The sequence below is a fragment of the Poromitra crassiceps genome (assembly GCF_964638095.1).
Source record: "Poromitra crassiceps genome assembly, chromosome: 28".
Taxonomy (NCBI): Eukaryota; Metazoa; Chordata; class Actinopteri; order Beryciformes; family Melamphaidae; genus Poromitra; species Poromitra crassiceps.
In genome coordinates this window covers 8,182,089-8,206,870 of record NC_139651.1, presented here as the reverse complement: position 1 = coordinate 8,206,870, position 24,782 = coordinate 8,182,089, and the positions used below count along the sequence as shown (strand labels likewise).

Sequence of the window (24,782 nt, the reverse complement as noted above, 5' to 3'; positions counted from 1 at the left end):
ATGAACGTGTCCCCGCTATTTTTATCAGCCTGTCCTTGATGTATGACTTCATGAAAATCACAAAGAACACTGTGCATTTCCCAGAGCGAGAGGAGGTGAGTTGTGTGGTTGTGTGCCGTTTATATGCGGCTGCAGCCAAGTACGTTACATCTTGCCTCCGAGGTGGTTTCACTGTGCATTTCGTTCCCTCTCTTCTCTTGGCTGTCTGCAGCTGCTTATAGCGTTCGAGAGTGTCACGTGACCGTTGCACCGAGGCGAACTTCCTCTGAAGTATAAATGCAACACCATGAGCGACACTTTCTTTGTCGTCTGCGACCATGTGCTGAGCGACACTTTATAATAAGTATAAATTAAGCTTTACCCAGAGTTAAAACAAGAGTTACCCAGAGTTAAAAACAAAATTGCATTAATTCTAGCTATCTCTCTATAAAATAAGAATTTGTTCTTAATTAACTTGCCTGTTTAAATAAAGGTTGATGATGACTCTATAAACCTGAAGGTTATACTTTACAACAACAAAGATCCCAACAAATTAAGCGACAGTGATCAAATGTGTGTTCAACTCTGTAGGGTTCGTGTAGACTCACCCCTCCTCCTCCTCCTCCTCCTCCTGCACCTCCTCCTCCTCCACCCAGACTATTCTCTCGGCCACTCATGCTCTGCAGCACTGCCTTGTCCAAGCCCAGCTTGAGGCTGGCCCGATCGAACATTTCCCGCTCGTACGAGTTCCTGGTGATCAGTCGGTACACCTTCACCGCCTTGTTCTGACCGATCCGGTGGCAGCGAGCCTGGGCCTGTGAACAGCAGAGACAACTGAGTTAACGTGCGCTAGAACAGTTTGACTCAAGTGACACTTTTCTTGGAATGGGCCTTGAAATGGGCCCTTCTCGCCAGCCCTGCTCCCTTCATGTCCGTGAGTGAGTGATGAGTGAGTGAGTGAGTGAGTGAGTGAGTGAGTGAGTGATCAGTGAGTGAGTGAGTGAGTGTCCTGACTTTGGCATCGTCTGCCCCAGGCCTGGCCTGCTGCCAGCACCGTGGGAAAAGCGAAACCATTTTTTGGAAGATATTTGGCGGCGTCTCAGTAAAAAGCAAGATGAAGACCAACTAAAATCCCACAAGAAATTAAATAACGGAAATACCATGTGACAATAATCCCATGCATTTTACTGTTAATATTTGAACTTTGAAAGTGTTTAATTTGACTCATTTCGGTCAATTCATAGTTGAATTTGTTAATTTTTATGAAACTGACAGCACTGTTTGAGCATGTAATGGCGTAATACATGTTGTATTGTTGTATGTTTCATTTAAGTGCAGCATACTATGATTCATGTAGCACTGGCTACGTGTAAATGACACCTGTGCCACACTAATAGTGTGGCCCAATGGTTAGAGAAGCGAGCTTGTGACCGGAAGGTCGTCGGTTCAATCGTCGGGACCGGCAGCATAAATCTGGGTGGGGAAAGTGAAAAGGCAGCGCTTGCCCCCTCCCTCATTACTACCACTGAGGTGCCCTTGAGCAAGGCCCTTAACCCCAACTGCTCCAGTGGAGCTGCTCAGTGGCCAGCAGATCAGACTGTGGTTGTACTGGTCAGCTTCCAGGTATGAATGTGTGTGTGAATGTGAACAGGGCACTCCTGAAAAAGAGAGCTTTGCTCTCAGTGAGACTCCCCCTCTATCCACCTTATTTTTGGCGGCCATTTTGCCTTACGTTAAGTATGGGTTCTATTTCCGGTGTAACCAATTTAGATAACCCCCCAGCCCCTGACAAAAAAAACGTCTATGAGGATTTTACCCTTTTACAGCAGAGCCATTCTGCTCTACAGCCGTGTCGTTCGGGTGCTGGGATAACGTAATGCATTGTGGGTAGTCGGCTACTAACTGGCTAATGTTAGCGGCTAGCTAGCTATGTTACATGGCAGTAAAACGCCACCAAATTGATTTAACTTTTAACCATTTCGAGCAACACACATTTCGAGTTTCCATACGGACCTCCAGCGTTGGTTAGTTGTTTATAACGTGACTATATTTATAACTTTTATAACGGACTCCAGCTTCCGGTTTATAATTCGGGTCTGCAGCCAGAGTATAACAAAGGAAATGGCAAGCGGCAACAATGAGTCACGTTAAACCGGACCTTGTACCCACGCTTCTTTTTTACAGTGGGGCATTCAAAAATAAGGTGGATAAATAAAGGTAAAAAAAAAACGAATAAAGTAATAATTAAGTAAAGTAAAGTAAAGTAATTACCAAAGTAATAAGCAGGTAATAGCTTGGTATAAACAATGGGTATATCTGGGTAATTAAACTGACATTTATGTAATAGAATAACAGGGCCAGGGTAACAGGGCCAGAAACAAATGGTAATAATGGGGAAATTTAATTTCATCCTAATTTTAGATTAAACCAAACATCTAGAGACGTAGGCATTAACAAGCTATTACTTTAATAATTCCATGGTATTACCTAATTATTACTTCTTTATTATCACACTATTACCCCCCTGTTACTGAGCTGTACTGTAAAGTGCTACCGATTTATTTAGTAGACATTGATGCATTAAAAGATATAACAGAGTTGTCAAATCTTCCTTGAGAATGATTCAGCAGCTTGCCAAGTTGGCCTTAAGGAACGTTTCTGATGTCCAAGCCAAGGCTCTCCATTTGTGCATGGCCTCTGGACGCAGTCTAAAGCGTAGTGGAGCGCAGATGCTCCAGGTAGCATGGTTACTGGTTCCCTGAGATAATAGTAAGAAATCCATCTTCACACATTGTCTCCTCTGGGTGTGTGTGTGTGTGTGCGTGTGTGTGTGCGTGTGTGTGTGTGTGTGCCCTACCTGCAGGTCGTTCTGAGGGTTCCAGTCGGAGTCAAAGATGATGCAGGTGTCCGCTGCCGTGAGGTTGATTCCCAGGCCGCCGGCCCTCGTACACAGGAGGAACACAAAGCGGTCCGAGTCGGGCTTGCTGAAGCGGTCGATGGCGGCCTGCCGCAGGTTCCCCCGCACGCGCCCGTCTATCCGCTCATACAGGTACCTGCAACACAAAACAACACAACTGTAACTGTGCAGAAAACACAAAAACACAGTGGCATATCTGTAAAGACACTGAACAATAAGCTTGAGGCACAAACACATCAGATACACACCAGGATAGGCTTACTGTCTTATAGGTTATGGAAATATAATGCTTCATATAACTGCAGTCTGAATCGTGGAACTTAATACAATATCATTACTAAATTACTAGTAATTACTAAACGTAATTATTCAATCATTACTGAAGATGAAATTCTAATTTTTTTTGGCATATTCACATTAGTTGGATTCAGAGATAGGTGGAAAATAAGCTTTTTTCATGACCATCATAATTCAAATACCGGTCTGTCGTACTCCAGCTTTTACACTTACTCTGAATGTGAAGAAACGTTTCACAGTCCCACGATAATCAAATGTCTAATGACTGTTTGGCTGTCACATACTGTATCAACAGCTCAGGCAATACATCCCCCCATCCATTTTCCATACCCGCTGAGTGAGGAGACAAGGTTAGATACCCGCTGAGTGAGGAGACAAGGTTACATACCCGCTGAGTGAGGAGACAAGGTTACATAGACAGACTCTTTTGATGTTTTTAAATCAAAACTTAAAACCCACTTATTTATTTTAGCTTTCCCCTAGGGTCCTCCCTCTCTCTTTACACGTGTTATGTTTTTATCCTTTTATCTTTTTATTCTTTTAGTAGCTGTTTTTTTTTTGTTTTTTTTCCTTGATTGATTGCTTGATTGCTTTTATCATGCATCTGTAAAGCACCTTGTGAAGTCCTTGGATTTTAAGGTGTGCTATATAAATTGAATTTATTATTATTATTATTATTACATACCCGCTGAGTGAGGAGACAAGGTTACACACCCACTGAGTGAGGAGACAAGGTTACACACCCGCTGAGTGAGGAGACAAGGTTACAAGAAATGGAGCTAATACTGCAATTCTGGAGTGGGCCTTTAACACAATAGTCATCCTCCAGTGTTACATGTATGTCCCTTCCCTTCGAGGCATTTGAAATGCCCTGCTAGTGCTTAATGACCGCACTGCTCCCTTAAGCACTGGTCCTGCACCGAGCCCTTCCTCGTCATCCTCCCACACTGCGACCCCTCTCCACCCTCCTCCCCGGGGGGTGATCCACCTCCAGTCAGGGGGCAACCCTGCAGAAGCACCCCCGCCCATCTGCTGACGTGGTGGAGCCCTGAGGGGGCGTCTGTAACCCGCTGCTGAACCCAGGCTGAGCTGCACGTGTTTAGGGTTTGCTCCGGCTGCCGGGGAGGGGGGGGAAGCCCGGAAGGATCAGACAGACACCAAAGAGCGATAAGAGAGAGTGGTAGGGACAGAATGAAAACAAAGAGAGGTGAAGAGAGCGGGGGGGCGATAGCGAGAGTTATCCTAACTAGTTTATATTGATTTCCTAACGCCTACTTCTAATCTTATCTGCAATTATGACATTCCTAATAAGGTTGGGCGATATGTTCAACATTTTCCAACCGGCCACCGTCAGACTAGTCTCAACGCCAGACCCATGAGAGTTCTCACACTGATACACTACGTTACTGCATGCTGCAGATCTCTCTCTGGGTCTGGGACGCTTCCCCTCAGCCGGCTGGGGTCGGAAGTGAACCGTTCACTTGGCCAGTGATTGGCCAGTGGTGGATTCAGTCTTCCCCCAATCGGTAACGACTTTGCGATCAGACGACAGGGCAGGCCCAGCCCCTTTTTCCAACCGCTCTCTCATTGGTGCTACGACCTGTCACTCATTCAGTTTCAACCCCCCTCCTAGACCTGCCCTCAAACCCCAGAAGTGGCTGTGAAGTGGCACAGACTAATTTATGTAGTATGCGGAGCGCAGCGATTCAACGTCATATTCGAGTCTGGGGAGAGACTATCGTCAGCCCATCAACCGGCAATTGCCGATATATTTGCGCATGCACATAATGGTTAAAACAACAGCAGCAGCAGCAACAGAAAATCCGCTTGCAGCCTGCACTAAAGAGGTGGGGATATTATGCTATTAAATAATCATGTACAGCTTTCGAACCTATATATGATTTATGAATTGACATTGCTTTTCTGCACCAATCGATCGGACAGCAAGCAAAGATGGCTTAATAGACACGTCGCTCAGCTGACGCAGGTGAGCAGGACATCTTCTCCTGGAAAAACGGAAACAATCTGATGTTCGCTCGCTCGCACGCATCTGGTCAGGAAGTCGCTGTAATAGAGGTCAGCAACCTGGGAGGAGCCTAGGCGACAATCTCCTGCTCACATCTCGGCGAGGACGGGCGGACACGTAGAAGCGGCTGCATCGCTTTAAAAAAAGACTTGTACGTTTGCCTCTGGAAAACCATTTCATAAATGGATTTTTGTGTGTGTGTGTGTTTGATGAGACTAGAGACTGCACTACTTTTAGGAAAATGTGATATATTAGTGAGAATGGAGGGAAATACACAAGGGAATGTGTGTGTGTGTGTGTGTGTGTGTGTGTGTGTGTGTGTGTGTGTGTGTGTGTGTGTGTGTGTGTGCGTGTGTGTGTGTGTGTGCGTGTGTGTGTGTGTGTGTGTGTGAGAGACTGTGAAGAGCTGCACTGAATGCTGAATTAACCTGGTAAGTATGTGAAGGGCAAATGAAAGACAGGAGGAGATTAATTTATGCGTGTAGAATCCAGTGCAAAACACATCGGCTAGTGTACGTCAAGGTTACCTGTAACCCATTGCGATTGTGAATCGTAGGCTCTGCAAATCCAACGAACAAAGATTGAGAAAATAAATGAATTCAAAAAAACAGCCGCCCCCCCATCGTTTTAGATGTACACTACACCCCCACACCAGAGGTGGCAGGTGCGCCCCGGTGTGCCACTTCACGCCACTGTTATGAGTGGGCTGACTGTGAAGATATAACACTGCACATCAAAAACAATTCTATTAGAAATGCTCTTTAGTCATTGTTCTTCATATCAATATTCACTGGATCATCCGGTGTTAAGATACTGATTATGTTAATAGATTTCCCTGCTGTTGCTATGGCAAAGGAAGAAGAGGTTGCCCATGGCCATGTCAGCTGAGAGGACTATGATGAAGCCATGTGGGCGGGCAGAGGTTCAATCCCCGCGTTACAGTCAATGTGTCAAATGTGGTTGAGCAAGACACTGTTCCACTAAACCCCTCTGATGTAGGGATGTCACGATATTAGAATGTCTAACTTTGATACCGGGGGGGGGGGGGGGGTAGAGACACGCTTCTCCCCATAATCTAGGTCTGACTAAACTCATTAAAAATGTTGAACCTACCCAGCAGATTAGCGCTGCTCTAGTCAAGCAACTGATCCACCAATGATAGGGAGGGTGAAATCAGTACCGTAAATTCCGGACTATAAGCCGCACCTTTTTTCCCGTTTTTTGGCCTTTTTTGGCCCCTGCGGCTTATATAACGGTGCGGCTTATCTATGGATTAAAAAAAAAAAAAAAAAAAAAAAAATCTCTCTTTTTTAGCACTCTTTCTAACTATAAATCCTATATAACTATAATAAGTTTTAATTTCCTCTCTTGCCCTCTTTTCACCACACTGTATGACACTGTATGACACTGTGTGCAGTGTAAAAAACAACACAGGTGGTGTTGTGTTATGTTGTTTTGTTGAAATGTTAATAAATGGGAGCTTCCTCAAACAGCCATCTCTTTCCCGACAATCCCCTCTGTGCATGAACCCTTACATATGGTAATTAAACATTAAAACACAATAAAAAAAAATAATAATAAATAAAAAATACCATTAAAACACCCGCGGCTTATAGTCCGGTGCGGCTTATATAAGAAAAAAATAGTCAACTTTGCAGGTGCGGCTTATACACCGGTGCGGCTTATAGTCCGGAATTTACGGTAGTATGTTCGATTTTTCATTCAGAGAAAGCAGTGCTAGCATTGATACTGTTGCAAATGAGTATTGTCAATTTCAAAAATTTTGTATCGATACTTAACACTTTCAGTGCCACGGCCCTTGGGCAAAAGGTTGCTTGCTGTGCCACATAGGCCGCAATGCATTTTAAAACAGTCATATAATTTCTTTAATAATTACTATGTAAACACTGAACACGCACAAATAACGATGAGACTCTCTTCTATCACCTGCAAAAAAAAGTTTATTGATCCCATTTTCCGTTCTTTAGTTATGAGCCGGAGAAGATAGCTTGATTGAACGAAAAACAGAGCTTTTTTTCTACGAGCTGAGATAATGAGCCTTTTGTGAAATTAAACATTTCAAGCACATCACTGACTCTGAAGCTAATTTTCTGATGTAGTCACACCTCAAAAATAATTTCCTTCAATAAAACAGTGAAGGCAAGGGAATTTTGTTTGGAAGAATAATATTTTTAGCTGAAACCAGCAGCGCTGGCGCCTGCATGCGCTGCTGGTTGCAGCTTCTTGCTGATCTTTTGCTGCTGGTGGGCATCGGATATTCTGGCTTGCGTTTGCCAACCCTGTCCTGCTGTCTGGGTCTGTGTTGTGTACTTGGCTCTGCGTGCCCACCTCCCCCCCTCCTCCTCCCCCCCCCCCCCGTTGTGGGAGGAGTGTCTCTCTGCTCTGCTGTTTTCTCTGCCTGTGCTCAGCACTGAAAAAGTCCGCTAGATCCTGCTTTTTTACAGCCGCGTGTACCAGCTCCCATGCTTCGAGTTGAGAATAATAACAAATCCACGGCTGATCATGTGTTGCAGCGGACACGGAGGCTGTTGCAGCGGACACCGAGGTGCTCAATTGTGATAGCAGATTGGCTGCTGCAGGGGCACAGCTAAACGTTGCTTCAATGAAGCCGCTGCATACGGACGGATGCGATGCGATTTCCTTCCCCACAATGACTTCTTCTGTGTGTTTCACTCCACGTTCTCTCATCTGGAGAGCGCTGTCGCCACCTAAGGGTTCTGTAAAATAGGTTAGACACATTCAATACCTCTGATATTGTAAGAGGCGATGTAAGAGGCATAGATCGACACCCCCCCCGTCAAAAAAAAAAAATCGAGTTATTGACGCCATTTGGTGTCGCTGGCACTCTACGGTAAATTTCTAATGACGCCATATGGCGTCGCTGGCACTGAATGTGTTAATTGATACTATCGTCCCCCGTGACGCAAATTGTATCCGTTTCGTTACCTGCGCTGACAACCTCTTTACCTTTTTATTTATACAGGGGTAGTCTCACTGAGAGCAATGCTCTCAGTGCCCTGTTCACATTCACACACACATTCATACCTGGAAGCTGACCAGTACAACCACAGTCTGATCTGCTGGCCACTGAGCAGCTCCACTGGAGCAGTTGGGGTTAAGGGCCTTGCTCAAGGGCACCTCAGTGGTGGTAGTGAGGGAGGGGCAAGCGCTGCCTTTTCGCTTTCCCCACCCAGATTTATCCTGCCGGTCCCGGGGATTGAACCGACGACCTTCCGGTCACAAGCTCGCTTCTCTAACCATTGGGCCACCACTGCCCCAGTGGGGCATCACTCTGATGAAAAGCATAACTGTATTATGTGTCTCAGAAATAATGTGAATGCACAAACTCCTAATTATCCTGTATTGCAATAAGGTAATTAAAGAGCTACAAATAGTGGCCTCTTCCCTAGAACATGTGTTCTGGCAGAGGAGCGCAGAAGGGCCTGACTTGTTGCCGTGTCAGAACATGGTGAGCGTTGGGCTCCCTAAAGGGGAGAGAGGCAGAGGAGATGCTGCTGAGGTGCAACTGAACCGTGACTAATATGACAAATGAGGAAGGTTTTGGTCTTGTCTTCTCCTCTGCTCCTGCAATAGGGAGGCAAAGTGAACGTCACTTCCTGCTTCAGCACTGTACCAGAGGTTTTCTTCCGCAATTTATTTTCCCATAGACATTTCGTAAAATGCCTATAAAAAGAGTTTTACTCGGTCAAACCAAACGGTTCAGCTATATTTAGAATCGGGGGAGACCATAGAACATTTCACTCAGACCAAAACTTTCTTTAAACCTGCATTTTTTTTTAACGTTTTGTTCCGAGTGAAATGTTATGCGATCTCTCCAGTTTCTAAATATATCTGAACCGTTTGGTTTGAACAAGTACAACTATTTTTGTAAGCATTTTACGAAACGTCTATGGGAAAATAAACGGCGGATGAAAATCTCTGGTACAGCGCTGAAGCAGGAAGTGACGTTCCACTTTGTCCCTCTACGTCGTCTTGATCACCTCTCAGCGGCACCGGCTCACGTTACGTCGCAGCTGGGTTTAAGTGCTTCCCTTTCTCTCCACCGGGGAGGCGCGCTGGCAAGACTTTAGTGCTTCCTTTAAGTCAGGCAGAATCTAATCGAGCCAGTGGATGGCAGTGATTCAACATTACAGGAAGCAAACAGCAGAGAGTTCAGTCAGAGAGAGAGAGAAAGGAAAAACAATCTTAGGACGTCAGTAACAAATCCTCTCTGGAGCGCGTCTCCTCCCTACATGCCCTACGGCACAAACCATATTAGAAATTCAACCCAGTGACAAGGCAGACAGGAAAAGCGAGGTTACTACATACTTTCCATTTCAAGATTCTATACTCTTTCATAGAGGCTATTTACACCTGGCGTTAACATGCATTTTCTGCAATCTGATTGCAATCAGATTGCAGAAATGGTTGTCCTCTCAATCCGCATAAAGTTGCTGTATCCAGATGATTGAGAGGACACATTGCATTTACACTTGTGTTCAATGTGTACACAATGCATCGCTGACCACCTCCGGAGGTGGTTTGGCCGATCAGATTGCAATCCTTCTTCAATGCGTTTTGGGCGTGTTTACACACCTGGCATTTCAAGTGATAAAACACAATCTGATTGCAATCTGATGGCAGAAACCACATGTTAACGCCAAGTGTAAATGGCCTCTTTGATATAGATATAGATAGAAATAGATATACATAGATTTCTTTGCTGCATTTGACCATTTGCCTGGTGTTCAATATGATGTATACTGATACTGGATGGGTAATATAGAGGCCGTATCACTATATCGCTGAATTATTCTTTTCAACAAATATCAAAATGACAATGGGTGTACACAAACGACATAAAATATTTTCCAGCCTATTGTTGTGATACATAAACTTTGATTTTGATAATGTTGATAGAGATCATTTTCCATACTTTTCCAGACTTGTGTAGGACCAAGTAAACCATGTGACCATGTAAAAGGCAAAGCATTGAACATTAAACAATGAATGAATCCATCAGCATCTGTCGTCAGTACCTTCTCTGAATGAGGTAGTCTTCCAGGATGTCTAGGCAGCGCACCATCTGGGAGAAGATGAGCACCTTGTGCCCCCCGGCCTTCATCTTAGGCAGCAGTTTGTCAATGAGGACCAGTTTCCCAGCGGACTGCACCATGGCCTGCAGGTGGAAGTCCATGGCAGTGGGGCTGTACACCTCCCGGAAGTCCTCCAGGATCTTCTCTTCTGCCCCTGAAATAGTCAGGACATGGGCATGTTAGCAGTGATGTTGCTTCTTTTTTTGCTAGTCGACCTGGTCCATAATACAAGAGTGAATTAGAATTGATCTAGCGCAGTTCACGGCTCATCATACAGTCACTTTAAAATATAGAGGATGCTACTTCTGTCATATGTTACAGTGTGTGTGAACCAATCATTTAAGTTACCAAGTAACTATTCTTTCAAAAGTATCAGAATTCGTTTCAATTCTGTGCTACAGTATCAATCATTTTTGCGAGAGGAGATGTCCCTTGTGCCAGTGTTTGTTTCCATTTTGGAAATGAATTGCGACTTGCTCAAGGACATTTGAACAAGGTGGACGCCCGCCGATACAGCTAGTGAGGAGGAGAAGAAGAGAGAGCAGAGGGCCATGTGGTTGAGGAGTACCATACGCGAACAACAGCGTCACCGACACACAACACGGTTCACTCTCCTCTCCCCTCTCTCCCCCCAGGCAGCGGTGTGTGTGACCACATTCTCTCTGATGTGTGAGACAGCTGGCGTAGTCACATCTTCCACACAGACCACGTCACAGTGCTCATGCAACCAAGAAGCATGTGTCTGACCTACTAACAACACAGTTATAGTGTGGCGATCAATAAGCATGCTACAACCGCTTTGAGAAGAACAGTGCAACCCATTTACCAAGCTGGACAATGTTCAAGCAAATGGCTTTTAAAAGGAACAGCTCACCCTAAAATCCAAAATACATATATCCCCTCTCACCTGCAGTGCTATTTATCCCTCTATATCGTTTTGTGTTAGTTGCCTGAGTTTTGGAGATATCGGCCGCAGAGATGTCCGCCTTCTCTCCAACACAATGGAGCTGGATGGCACTCGGCTTGTGCTGCTCAAAGTGCCAAAGAAATACATTTGATAAAACTCAACAGCAATGTCTCTTTCCAGAAATCATGACCCCCGTTAATCAAGATAATCCACAGACCTTGTTATGAGCAGTTTCATGGAGGAACTATTCTTCTTTTGACCGAACTACACCTGCAGCTAATTCCTACATGAGACTGTCAAAGAAAAGAGTTCCTACAAGCCGAGTGCCATCCAGTTCCATTGTATTCAAGAGAAGGCAGACATCTCTGCGGCCGATATCTCCAAAACTCAGGCAACTAACACAAAACAATATACGGTAGATGGATAAATAGCACTACAGGTGAGAGGAAAAATATGTATTTTGGATTTTAGGGTGAGCTGTCCCTTTAACATCATGCGACTGTAAGTGTATGTGAATGTAATGTATAGTGTAAGTATTAGTGAATGCCACGGATGGGAAAGCACTACTGTATGAGGATAGTAAAGTCAAGTACTGTATCTTGGACACGATTGGCTAGAACCCCATTATCTCAGCGCATGTTTGATTGGATAGGCAGTGGCATCATCATCTGTTGCTGCAGTCTTCTGATGAAGGAATTCTGTCAATATCAAGTCACTTCCTGCTTCAGCACTGTACCAGAGATTTTCTTCCGCAATTTATTTTCCCATAGACATTTCCTAAAATGCTTATAAAAAATAGTTGTACTTGGTCAAACCAAACACTTCAGCTATATTTAGAATTGGGAGAGACGATAGAACATTTCACTCGGTCCAAAACAAAAAAACAACATCGTTAAAATATTTTTCTTTAAACCCACATTTTTTACGTTTTGGCCCGAGTGAAATGTTATGCAATCTCTCCTGTTTCTAAATATATCTGTACCGTTTGGTTTGAACAAGTACAACTTTCTCCGATAGTACCATATTAGGGAAAAATAGAAGAGTAAAACTATACTGTCCACTCATGTGGAGATCCAGGCTCTACTGTTTCATATTCCCAAGCAGCATTATGCAAAATAACATTTTGTCTTCTCTGAAATCTCTGGAGCTTATGCTACACAAATAGGACTACTGCAGAACTCGAGGAACTTCCCTCTGGCAACACTGTGGTTGGATTAAACAAGAAACGAAACTAATGCGCAATAGGCCGTCACAAGACACAAAAGAAGCACAACACAGCTTCAGTAAATATGCAATCTCTGGCACGAAGGTAGAGATCTGCATGGCCTACTTAAGACCATTTTATCAATATACACAGAATCTGATGTAACAATCTCTTGCACACTAGCAAACTAGACTGAGCACCTACTGTACTTCTGCTAAATTTGGCATCAAAACCAACGCCCTCTAAAGTTCTCTCAGCACTGATGAGAACTACACTCATCTGCACATAGAGTTATACAGTGACACTTGTTTAGAACTAGCCCACCTTTGATGAGGTAGGGGTGGTTGCAGCACTTTCGCAGCTCCATCATGGTGTTGACCAGGTTGGGCACGTTGGCGTTGCCGACACCTTTGGCCAGGAAGGAGAAGTTCTTCTCCAGGATGGCGCGGTAGTACTTCTTCTGTATGTTGGTCAGCTCCACCTCGATGATGGTCTCCTCTTTAGGAGCCAACTTCTTCTCCACGTCTTCCTTCAACCGACGCAGCATCATGGGCTTGAGGATGGCTTGGAGCTTCTGCACCTAGGGGGGTCGCAAGGATGACAAGATACGCATTGGCCAGTTGTCGACAGCATGGCTACTGCAAGTCAAGGGCTCAAAGTACGGAGATAGTAGAGGAAAAATATGTATGTTGGATTTTAGGCTGAGCTGTCCCTTTAAACTTTCCGCAGATGAGTGCCACCCTTCAAAGAGGGTTTCACCTTATGTAGCAACGCCCATTTGACCCGGTTGTGTGGTCGTGTGACGACTTCCGGCAAAAAAATAATAATAAAAAAAATGGCTTGCTGCTCCAATATCATCTAACTCTGAATGAACTAATAATTTAGCCAATTGTATGTAACATACCAAATAAAAGCAAACGGCAATGTCTAAGAATGCAACGCCATGTAACTGCCTGGCTCGTTAAGTCTCGCATTCCAGGGAATTACGTTAACGTCTGCAGGTCTTATAAGACGTAAATGACGCGAGCGCCCGGAGGAGAGAAAACCATCTGAAGCTTTCTTTGTTGGAGTCCAGGTATGTTTTACAAGAAAGTGCTCGTCATTGTCGACGATAACGTTATCTGACCTGGCTAACAGTGGATACTCGCTTGCTTGCTGTGTACCGAGCTCAAAGTAGTAGGCTACATTCTTTGTTTTACCCCCTGCACTGTCTGCGACAAAAACAACTCTCTTCTTCATGACGTTCTTTCATATTTGGCACCCCCGCCGGAAGTGTTAACACCACCCGGAAGAATTTGGCCCACCCCCGCGTCTGAACATAAGGTGAATAGCATCCCCCCAAGCATATGTTGAATGCTACTAGCTAAAGAAAGAGGTGAATAGGTGGACACATGGGCTTATAACAGCAAGTAGCAGGGCCAGTAAAAAGCCTTCTTGTTGTGAGCAGCAGTGTCAATACATATTCCAGCAACACGTAGCATAATGCCCACATTATCTAATATCATTAGCCACCATATGTTGGTTTGTGTGTGTGCGCGTGTGTGTGTGTGTGTGTGTGTGTGTGTGTGTGTGTGTGTGTGTGTGTGTGTAGGTGTGTGTGCGTGTGTGTGTGTGTGTGTGTGTGTGTGTGTGTGTGTGTGTGTGCGTGTGTGTGTGTGTGTGTGTGCGTGTGTGTGTGTGTGTGTGTGTGCGTGCGTGCGTGCGTGTGTGTGTTGCGCGCTGTGCAAAATATCAATGTGACCTAGTTAGACAGGAGCAGCACTTCAAGAGTTCCATCTGTACCAATAAGAGCTTGAGCTCCACGCACTAAGCAAACACCAGTTAATAACAAACAGGCCTATCCCTTGATACAGTACACACACCAAGTGGAGGAGAAACCTACGTTACTGGGGCCATAGCACAGCATTGGGATTTGTTATACTAACTAGTCTTTAATTAAAGATACAATCTGAAATGTATTTGAGTGTCTGAATGTAGGATATCTTTGCATATGTTCTTGACAACTTGCCTGAAGATGGAAGCCTTATCTTTGAACGTCATAAGTCAATATACATATATGTTTTACTCCACCGACTGTATGTTATTTATTAATATTAATGTAAACAAACTTTTGACAGCCACACACAGTGAATCTCATTTAGCTGTCACATTGCATCAATCACTGCATCAACTACTAGGACAATACATTTCAGAGTGTGTGTGTGTGTGTGTGTGTGTGTGTGTGTGTGTGTGTGTGCGTGTGCGTGCGTGCGTGCGTGCGTGCGTGTGTGCGTGCGCGCGCTTGCGTGCGTGCGTGCGTGCGTGCGTGCGTGTGTGTCCAATAAATCATTACTACAGTATATTAAGTGCTGGGACAACAGAATGTCACATTTCAATTACTGAATGGGCTTCTACAGTAGGTATCTACTTTTGTACTAGTACTTTTTGTGACCGTAAGCATGACTGTTCACAGTGAGATGTTCATTATCTCCTCCTTGTATTCCCCAGGCTCACCTGCTCTTCGGTCTTGAGGTCTCCAAACTCCTGCATGAAGGTGTTCTCTGAGGGGAAGCGTGCCGGCTCCAGGAAGTGGAGCAGGCTGAACAGTTCCTCCACCGTGTTCTGGAGAGGAGTGCCCGTCAGCAGGACCTTGTGCTCCTGGAACAGGACAGGAGGCACACAGAGAGAGAGAGAGAGAGAGAGTGTGTGTCAGAGAGACTTATTTGAAATTATTGGATTATTATTATCATCTTTTTGGGGGGATTTCATGGGATATCTGCTTTATAATCACAAAATACAATAGACAGTGACAGGAATGATTGGAGGAAAAGCTGTTGACAAAGATAATACGATTTCGATATTTAATGAAATTGGGTGCAACTGGATTTAAACCCACAACCGTATGTAACAGCATGGAGCTTTGAACACTGAGTCAACGAGACACAGCTGAATGTGATGCTTTCTATGCATTTAGAGACATATGAGCAGTGTTGGGCAAGTTACTTTCAAAATGTAATATATTACATATTACTTTTGACTTTCATTTGAAAATAATAAGTTACTTTACAATATTACTTTCTGTGTAGAGTAACTCATTACTTATTACACTACTTTTGCATTACTTTTACCGAAACAACAGCAGCAGCAGAACGACATCGTCGCCCCGGAACCATCCCGAAAAATGATGTCAACCGCCTTGAAGTCAGTTTAAACCGTCCAAAATTCTAAACGTTATTCTTTTTCTTTGTTATTGTCATCGATAATGGTTATTTGCATAAAAACACACAGTTTGATTAGAAAAGTATTGTATCTTTTTTAAATATGTGCTTTGATTTAATAAAATGTAACTCAATTTGTAACTTGAGTTACTTGACAAAGTAACTGGTATAATATTACTGAAATCCTATAAGTAATAAGTTATATTACGGAGTAACTGCTAAAAGTAATATATTACATGTAATATGTTACTTTTGTAATGAGTTACCCCCCAACACTGCATATGAGGTCAAAAAACTAGTCCTGAATAAATGAAGTGTTTCGATATAACTACATGGTGCAGCTACAGTATAACTATGTGCAGCACTGTGTACATTGTAAATGAGTTGGAATAGTTTCTCCCTCCAGGCCGTTATTGTACAGTACGTACCAGGTTCATCAGCTTGAAGCCCTCGAGCAGCTTGCAGTTCTTGTTCTTGAGGCGGTGGGCCTCGTCGATGATGCAGCAGCGCCACTCGATGGCGTTGAGCTCGGGACAGCCTCCCAGGATCATCTCGAAGGTGGTGATGACGGCGTGGAACCTGTAGGCGCCGCGCAACACGCGGCCCTGGAGACAAAAGAGGGACACGTTATGGCACAAATTGAGTCAAGTTTGTTTATAAGGCACTCCGAAAACAGCTGTTCTCAACTTCCAGAGAAAAAGACTACTAGAGCTCTTCTGTTATTATGTGTGTGCACATGCCCAGTAAAGGCTATATAGACCCTTTTCACGGGGGCCATTTTGTGCCGAAAAGGCAGGGTAAACACAGGTGCAAGCAACACACTAATGAGGGTTTCCAAATTCCAATCATGGAAGTTGGAAACCCTCATTAGTGTTTTGCTTGCACCTGTGTTTACCCTGCCTTTTTGACAGAAAATGGTCCCCATGAAAAGGGTCTATTGCCCTGCCAGTGCTGAGCTTACACCTCTCTGGGGGGATGTGCACAAGCAGTTATCTCTGTGTGTCTTAGGAATGTAGGTATGCATAAGCACATATTTCTGTTCCTTTGTTTGGAAGGACAATGCATTCATTATGTATTTGAATTACCGTATTCAGATTGCATATTGTCATTCAAACAGGACTGTGTCTTACAAGAGAATATGATGAGAATGTTAATTTATTTTCTTTTATTTATTTGCACATGTTTAAAAACCGAAGCAGACAAAAGGAAAAAACATAATGTGCGGGTAGAGACAGGAAACCCTAGGTGGACTTATTCTGGGTCTCACAATAAAACCAATATAAAACAACAGTGATGAGGACAACCTTGACAGAAAGAATGCTGCAGATACATGAGCACCATAAACATCTAAGTCCCTAACAATGCGACCAGTATCTCCTGCTACCTACTGACTTTGCAAACTTAGTTATCTGCACCACTATGCAGTCGGTTGACAGCAGAGGAATGGCCAGCTTCACATTTTAACCTCACCTCTCATTTACACAGTATCTTCTGCCTTGACTCTAGTCCTGGAGGAGCCCCACTCAGTCATCTAGTAACCCTCTCCTCCCACAGCCGGCGGGCTTCTCCCCTCTGATATGCCCGAGCAGTGCTGACAGAGCGTTCCCCTTGGGGAGAGCCGCCACGACATCACAGGCTGCCTGGGAGAGACAGCCTAGTGGTGGGCTCCGCTCGGTTCTGCTCTCCCTCACCCTCGGTCCTCCTCCTCCTACACTTTGTCTGAACGCTCAGAGCTCCTAACTGCCTGTTGTGACACATCACACACGGACCGACAACCGTACTTTAGAAAGCCTGTGCTCGGGGCTAGCTAAGCTAAGCTAACTAACCGCCCGCCTATCCGCCCACTGCCGGGATCGTGCCATCCTTTGATCCTGTGTTAATTACACTGAGCCACTCATTTGTAGTCATAAATAAAATAAAATAAATCTCGCGCCCCAAATTTAAACAATATTGTTGTTTATCTTGATGTCAGAATCTAACAGCTGCCATTGGTTTTTTCTGCAATTATCAAAAGCTAAAATGAATGTGAAACACGATTAAAATGTTGAAATCTTTTTGTACATTTTACATTGTGGTTTTTTGACACGAGTGAACAACGGAATCAATGAGAAAGTCATACAAAGAGCTGCTCAATAGCGGCCCGTGATGGCTGACACAAAGCATCGCCATGGAGACCGTCTGACTGTACAAAGCGTCACCACGGAGACCCTCTGACTGTACAAAGCGTCACCACGGAGACCCTCTGACTGTACAAAGCGTCACCATGGAGACCATCTGACTGTACAAAGCGTCACCACGGAGACCGTCTGACTGTACAAAGCGTCACCACGGAGACCGTCTGACTGTACAAAGCGTCACCACGGAGACCCTCTCTGACTGTACAAAGCGTCACCACGGAGACCCTCTCTGACTGTACAAAGCGTCACCACGGAGACCGTCTGACTGTACAAAGCGTCACCACAGAGACCCTCTCTGACTGTACAAAGCGTCACCACAGAGACCCTCTGACTGTACAAAGCGTCACCACGGAGACCCTCTGACTGTACAAAGCGTCACCACGGAGACCCTCTCTGACTGTACAAAGCGTCACCACGGAGACCGTCTGACTGTACAAAGCGTCACCACGGAGACCGTCTGACTGTACAAAGCGTCACCACGGAGACCGTCTGACTGTACAAAGTGTCACCATGGAGACTGTCTGACTGTACAAAGCGTCACCATGGAGACCGTCTGACTGTACAAAGCGTCACCATGGAGACCGTCTGACTGTACAAAGCGTCACCACGGAGACCCTCTCTGAGTGTACAAAGCGTCACCACGGAGACCGTCTGACTGTACAAAGCGTCACCACGGAGACCCTCTCTGAGTGTACAAAGCGTCACCACGGAGACCGTCTGACTGTACAAAGCGTCACCACGGAGACCCTCTCTGACTGTACAAAGCGTCACCACGGAGACCCTCTCTGACTGTACAAAGCGTCACCATGGAGACCGTCTGACTGTACAAAGCGTCACCATGGAGACCCTCTCTGACTGTACAAAGCGTCACCACGGAGACCGTCTGACTGTACAAAGCGTCACCACGGAGACCCTCTCTGAGCGTCACCACGGAGACCCTCTCTGACTGTACAAAGCCTCTGCCCAGGGCTTCTCACTGCTCGCCATTCACCATCCATCAAACGCCACTTACTGCTGTTATCAGGAGGAAAACCCTCCCTTGACCAATTCAAGCGATTTTCATGTTGTTTTACTGGAACTGAACGATGACATGGTCCTCTGTGTCTTGAGTGCGTTTGATAACCCCTTGGTCTTATGAAAGCTATTCCAAAGCTAACTGTATATAATTACAAACATGCATCGGTTGTCTTTCTAAAGGTTCCTGGTGACATTTTGGAGGTACAGTACATGTTTTCCACTCGACTGCGCCGCGTTAGTTACAGAGTGTCCCCGTCTCTGTGGGCTTTGTGTGACACACGGCCGTCACGTCCTGCCCGTCTTTTCCATTTGCGTGTCCCATCGTCGAGGCGTCCTCTTTTGAGACACGTCATTAGATGACTCGCAGGACTTTGACACCACGCCGCTCGTTGAAAAGCACCGTGGTGACTTGAAATGGAAGAGATGCTAGCTTCCAGTCTGTGGGTAAGTGCACTGATATTCTCTTCTATCTAAGAAGAAGGGAGAAAGTGTGATGGTCACTCAGGATTCTCTGGAAGACTGGTTGGGCTTGGTGGTTCAAGCCTTAAAACTCGTTATATAAGGATTTCTCCAAATGTCGACTTCTGGGGCAAAGGACGTCACGAAAAGTCACGCGACCGTCGAGCTCGATTAGATGTGCTGCTCCAGCTGGATGCATTATGGCTGTATGAGTCTGCAACTGTTGCCCCGCTGCTCGAGGCTTTTCCCTGGCCCAGAAAACTGCTACAGTGTGATGATCATCACGCAACAGTGTGACAGAGTCTCACAGTTAACACATCACAGCAGCTACAGTTACACTACTGTAACAGTGTGACAGAGTATCTAACACATCACAGCAGCTACAGTTACACTACTGTAACTCAACCTGAGAACTTAGAATGTGCAGGTTGTTATCAACTTTCTGCTGCAGAGGTTGCGTTAGACCTTCTCTGTGTCTGTCATTTTGACAGAGTCTGTCATGTGTCATTTCTATTATCACCTGTGTTCAAATGACAGACAGCCTTCGGATTTTTCTGTCACTGTAAAAAAAAAAAGACAGAAAATAGTCGACCACTTGCTGCTCTATTCAATCCAGCACCGCGACTGGGGGAAGAGCACGAGTCTCGCACAATTTGCTCAATTTAAAAAGGCGAAATTATCGGCGCGCTCGTCGTCCCGTTTTACCTGCGCGTCCCTGAAGTACATCTCGTACTGCTGCAGCATCTGCCGGCTGACCATGCTGCCGTGGTAGACGATGACGTTGAGGTGGGTCCACGTGCGGAACTCGCGCTCCCAGTTGGCGATGGTGGAGAGCGGGGCGATGATGAGGAAGGGCCCCCTGATGCCCACGCGGAGGATCTCCTCCAGGAAGGTGATGGACTGGATGGTCTTCCCCAGGCCCATCTCGTCTGCCAGGATGCAGTTCCGTCTGACGGGTGCAGGGAGATGGATGTAGGCGTAGGGGAGGGAAGGAGGTAGATGGGAAATTGGGGTGGAATAAAAAAAAAACAGCAGAGGAGAGAAAAGGGGCGGGGCAGGCAAAGGGGATTCGCCAATTAGAAATGAATGACACTTTTCAGAAAACAACACTGACAAATTATGTGACAAATATATATATGACAAATGTATTTTGAGCATGGCTATGCATGCATTCCCAATGTGAGTTTTTGTGGTTGTGTGTGTGTGTGTGTTTGTGTGTGTGTGTGTGTGTGTGTGTGTGTGTGTGTGTGTGTGTGTGCGTGTGTGTGTGTGTGCGCACACGCGCGCAACAGTACAACCCATGCGTGCCAAACGCCAATATGTGCTTATGCTGTCAAATGAGGTGTCGTTATGTCCCCAGTATCGGCGAGAGACAAAGTTCTGCATGTTTATGGAGAGCATCTCCGTTGTGCGGACTGACCTGCCGTACCGTACCGCACCGTGAGGCAGACAAGAAAAGTAGGGTACGACAGAAAAAATAGCAAACGGAGGACGAGGAGGAGAGGAGCTGGGGAAATACAGAAGGGACATAATATTAAAAGAATAAACAGAGAATAACGGGGGGAGAAAACGACATCATCAGCTATAATAATATAGACCGAGGAGGAGATGATACACAACATAATGGTAAATTGCATCTGCTGCTGTGTGGTGGTGTGCTCTCCGGCAAGCCATTTATTGGGCTGTCCAGTGGGTGGGGGTATTATGTCTTGATACTAATTGCAACGTGCAGAAATTCCCACTGGCCTCTTAAGCGCCTCTCCGCTTTTGATGAATCTCTCTCTGCGTAGGTAGGCAGCATGCACAAACACACACACACGCGCACACACACACACACACACACACACACACACACGCACACACACACACACATACAAGCAGAGACAATTCCCAGGCCTCACGCAGACACCACGGACTCCAGATGTACTGTGTCTTTTTCAAACTGTGGGCGAAAAGCGATTGTTGGTGCTGCTGCGATGTGCACCTCGACGATGGGCACAATTTTACGTGCCGTTACACAGAATATGAACTCAGCCAAAATCACGGCCATGGTGGCCAGTACACACGAGAGAGGGAAGGTGATTTATTATTCATATCTGTCTGCGGTCCCTACGCACTGAGACGACCGCTCTTGCAATATAAAGACCCTCGTTTGGGAGTCTCTCCGAATCGATGAATATAGCGTTCCATCAGCGTCGTATTATTAATGCTCCTCAAGCAGGTCTGTGGACAGATACCTTACTCTTCTCCCCGGAGATGTAAGCTACCGTATAATATATTATGCTATTATGCTAAGTGTGCTGCTGACACTGTGTGGAGGGCTAGCTTCCCCTATGCAGACAGGCAACATCATGTCCCTGTCCTAAGGCATATGCTTAAAAGTCATAATCCACAACATTTTGATAGAGATTAGGTGGTTGGGGATCTTTTCCTGGGAAAAACCCTCTGGTTGGACAGGAAGTGATGTCACGTGTTTTCAGTTTTCAACACTGTAAAAGCAACAGCAGCAGCGGCAGCAGCCTGTTTTTCCAAAATGTAATCAAGACAAAATGGAGGAAAATGATGTTACTGGCAACAATCTCCGGGAAGTGCAGTGCAAAAACACCACAGTAACGAGCGCTTAGCACCAAACACAAAACAACATATACATACATTTGATTTGGTGGAGCTAACATTGCTCATTTACGATCCCAGACACATTTGTCCATACCAACAACAACCTCGTTCTAGTGACAAGCACACTCTGTCAATCTTCATGACTGGCCCACTTGAAAGTCTTTCAAAATCTAGTTGAGAATGTCTCCGTATGCTAATTATACTGAAGCATTTGAGTATAGCTTCCATATGCAGACAGGCAGTGAGTCTCTGTCCACAGGTTTATTGCTAAATCTTGTAAGCATCCTTCCATATGCCATTACAACCTGCCTGAGGGAATGTGATTAACACTATCCTTTTTTAAGACATGCCTGTATTCTCATTTCACCCATAGCTCACTAAATGTTATTGCTTCAGTGATGTCACAATACCTCCTTGTGTGTGTGTGTGTGTGTGTGTGTGTGTGTGTGTGTGTGTGTGTGTGCCCCATTATGATATCACTGATGACATCATCAGTGTGTGTGCCCCCCTATGACATTACTGATCAGTCTTGTCACAATGCCTCCTTGTGTGTGTGTGTGACATCACTGATCAGTCTTGTCACAATGCCTCGTGTGTGTGTGTGTGCGTGTGTGTGCGTCCTTATGACATCACTTTTGACATCATCACTGATGACATCACATCATTAGCTAATGAGCCTAATTAGAAAATCCGGCTGCGTCAGGTCACCCGCACGGGTGCCCTTTACACACCCTGAAGGTTTCAGCCCGATCGCACGTAAAACGGCACAGCTGTGGCCGAACACAGAACTTGAAACAAACAAAGCCCACATACTAAATTTTATAGATAGATAGATGTGTTAAACTGGCAACTTGTTTTGCTGTCATTCTTTATGTTGTGGTAGTATTGTTAATATGGGTTATGAAATTTGCTGAGCGGGCCTTAACAAGCTATGGTTGTTACTGTCAGCAGAATTAAGTCTTTTGACTTAGTGCAGCTGTTTTCGCCTTGTTCAATGCAAAAATGCGATATTACCGGAAACAAAGGAAAAGTGCTTTAACAATAATAATATTATTAGTAAATACTAAGTGCAGCGATGTGTGAAGCGAACAGAGTGTGGCTTCTCTATGCAGACAGGTAGTGAACCTCTGTCCTCTCTGTGACTGCACTGTGTGGGATCAAAGCTGCCAGCAGCTCACTGCTCCACTACTTTACCTTCTGCACTACTTAGCAATGTGACAGGAGACATATGGAGAGTTCAACAAAGAGACAGAGAGAGGCAGAAAAGAGACATCATTAAACCAGTGGTTCTCAAATGGGGGTCCTGGAGGGGGTTCCAGGGGGTCCCCAGCCAAAAGGGGGGTCATTTGCTTTCACTATACTGTAATTCCATTCATAAGTAACACAATGACTATTTTGGTCATGGTTTTTATACACTTTCTGTAATAAAACATCTAAAAGCATCAATCTTATTATCATATGGGGGTCCGTGGGACAAAATCAGTTGGGTCCTTCATGTGAAAAAATTTGAGAACCACTGCATTAAACTACCTGCTTCTGTATGCATTTGATATAGGCGACGACAGTTAAGACCCAATTAATACTCTACGTTAAAGACGGAGACGGAGACAGATAGAGCCTTCTGTCCGTACTCTGCGTTTATTTCGTGCGTTCTCTGTCCGTCATCTGAAAGCTTACGGATACGCACGAAACGCAGCAGAACCACACACACACTCATACATTTGACTCTCTACTGCCCACTGTTGGATGTATTGCTTAACATGATACCAACGTGAACGACGCATGGAAGTATGTGGGCAGTGACGATTTACACCGTTTGAAACGGACGCATTTATTTCCATTTATTTATTTTATGAAAATGGAGTATAAATGAGCCCTTTACTGGGTTTCCATCCAAACACGTTTTTATGCTCACTTGAGGAGGAAAAGTGTTTTGTCAATAAAGGAGTGTGATCAATAATGATTGATGAATAAAACACATTTCTCAAATACATCATGGTGCAGTGACATTTGCAGCCAAAGGTTATTAAAATATCTATCGATCACGACTTCTGATAACGTCAGACAGGCCGACGCGCCCATGTTTACATCTCTGTAAATGTTGCCATTGCACACTGCGTGTGTGTGTGTGTGTGTGTGTGTGGGTGTGTGTGTGTGTGTTGACTCCAGCAAGTTGGCGCAGACGCTGTTCTGACAGGGTTTCTCATCACAGCCTGATTGTGTGTGTGTGTGTGTGTGTGTGTGTGTGTGTGTGTGTGTGTGTGTGTGTGTGTGTGTGTGTGTGTGTGTGTGTGTGTGTGTGTGTGCGTGTGCGTGTGCTTGTGCGTGTGTGTGTGTACACAGTAGCTGACCTGTTGTACCAGTTGAAGAGGAGCCAGTTGACTCCTTCTAGCTGGTAGTCCCTGAGGCTGTTGCCATCCACGTACTCCCTCGACTCCCCCCTCTTCTTCCACAGGCTGGCTGGGGGCCGGTCCTGAGTTACAACAAGTTTTAAATGGACAGTTAGTTCACTCTTTCATCTCCAAAAGGGACTATCAACAATTTGGTTAAAAAAAAAGTGGACTGCTCTGACAAAATGATAACATTCAATTAAAACTAATTATAGAGCGTTTTCCAAGGACAGTATTTCCCAAAATACTTTTTTCTTTCAAAACTAGATATATATAGCGTTTTGGCTATTAACATTTTAGGTGCACAAATCTCTATGGAGTAAAAGTTTTCTCCCAAAATGAGGCAGAGTAAAAGAGGGTTTGCAGAGGAGAGAGCTAACAAAGAGAGTGATAGGGAGGAAGAGAAATACATCATTAACATCACGTAAAATGCAGGTAACGTATTCCTAGCAAAGGCAGTGTCTGGTAGAAAATGAACA

The 24,782-nt window shown here is 45.0% G+C and overlaps 1 protein-coding gene across 4 annotated transcripts in view; it reads right to left on the bottom strand.

The window, feature by feature from the left end:
• chd9 (chromodomain helicase DNA binding protein 9) overlaps nucleotides 1–24,782 on the bottom strand; it is a 120,186-nt gene that overhangs the window by 34,027 nt on the left and 61,377 nt on the right. For all 4 annotated transcript variants that reach the window (XM_083662377.1, XM_083662374.1, XM_083662375.1 and 1 more), the window contains exons 10-17: nucleotides 24,265–24,386; nucleotides 20,003–20,246; nucleotides 16,073–16,249; nucleotides 14,941–15,084; nucleotides 12,772–13,027; nucleotides 10,280–10,490; nucleotides 2,837–3,032; nucleotides 588–794 (exon numbers count right to left, since the gene is read on the bottom strand). In XM_083662377.1, coding sequence (XP_083518503.1) covers nucleotides 588–794; nucleotides 2,837–3,032; nucleotides 10,280–10,490; nucleotides 12,772–13,027; nucleotides 14,941–15,084; nucleotides 16,073–16,249; nucleotides 20,003–20,246; nucleotides 24,265–24,386 — 1,557 coding nt within the window. The remainder of the gene's footprint in view (nucleotides 1–587; nucleotides 795–2,836; nucleotides 3,033–10,279; nucleotides 10,491–12,771; nucleotides 13,028–14,940; nucleotides 15,085–16,072; nucleotides 16,250–20,002; nucleotides 20,247–24,264; nucleotides 24,387–24,782) is intronic.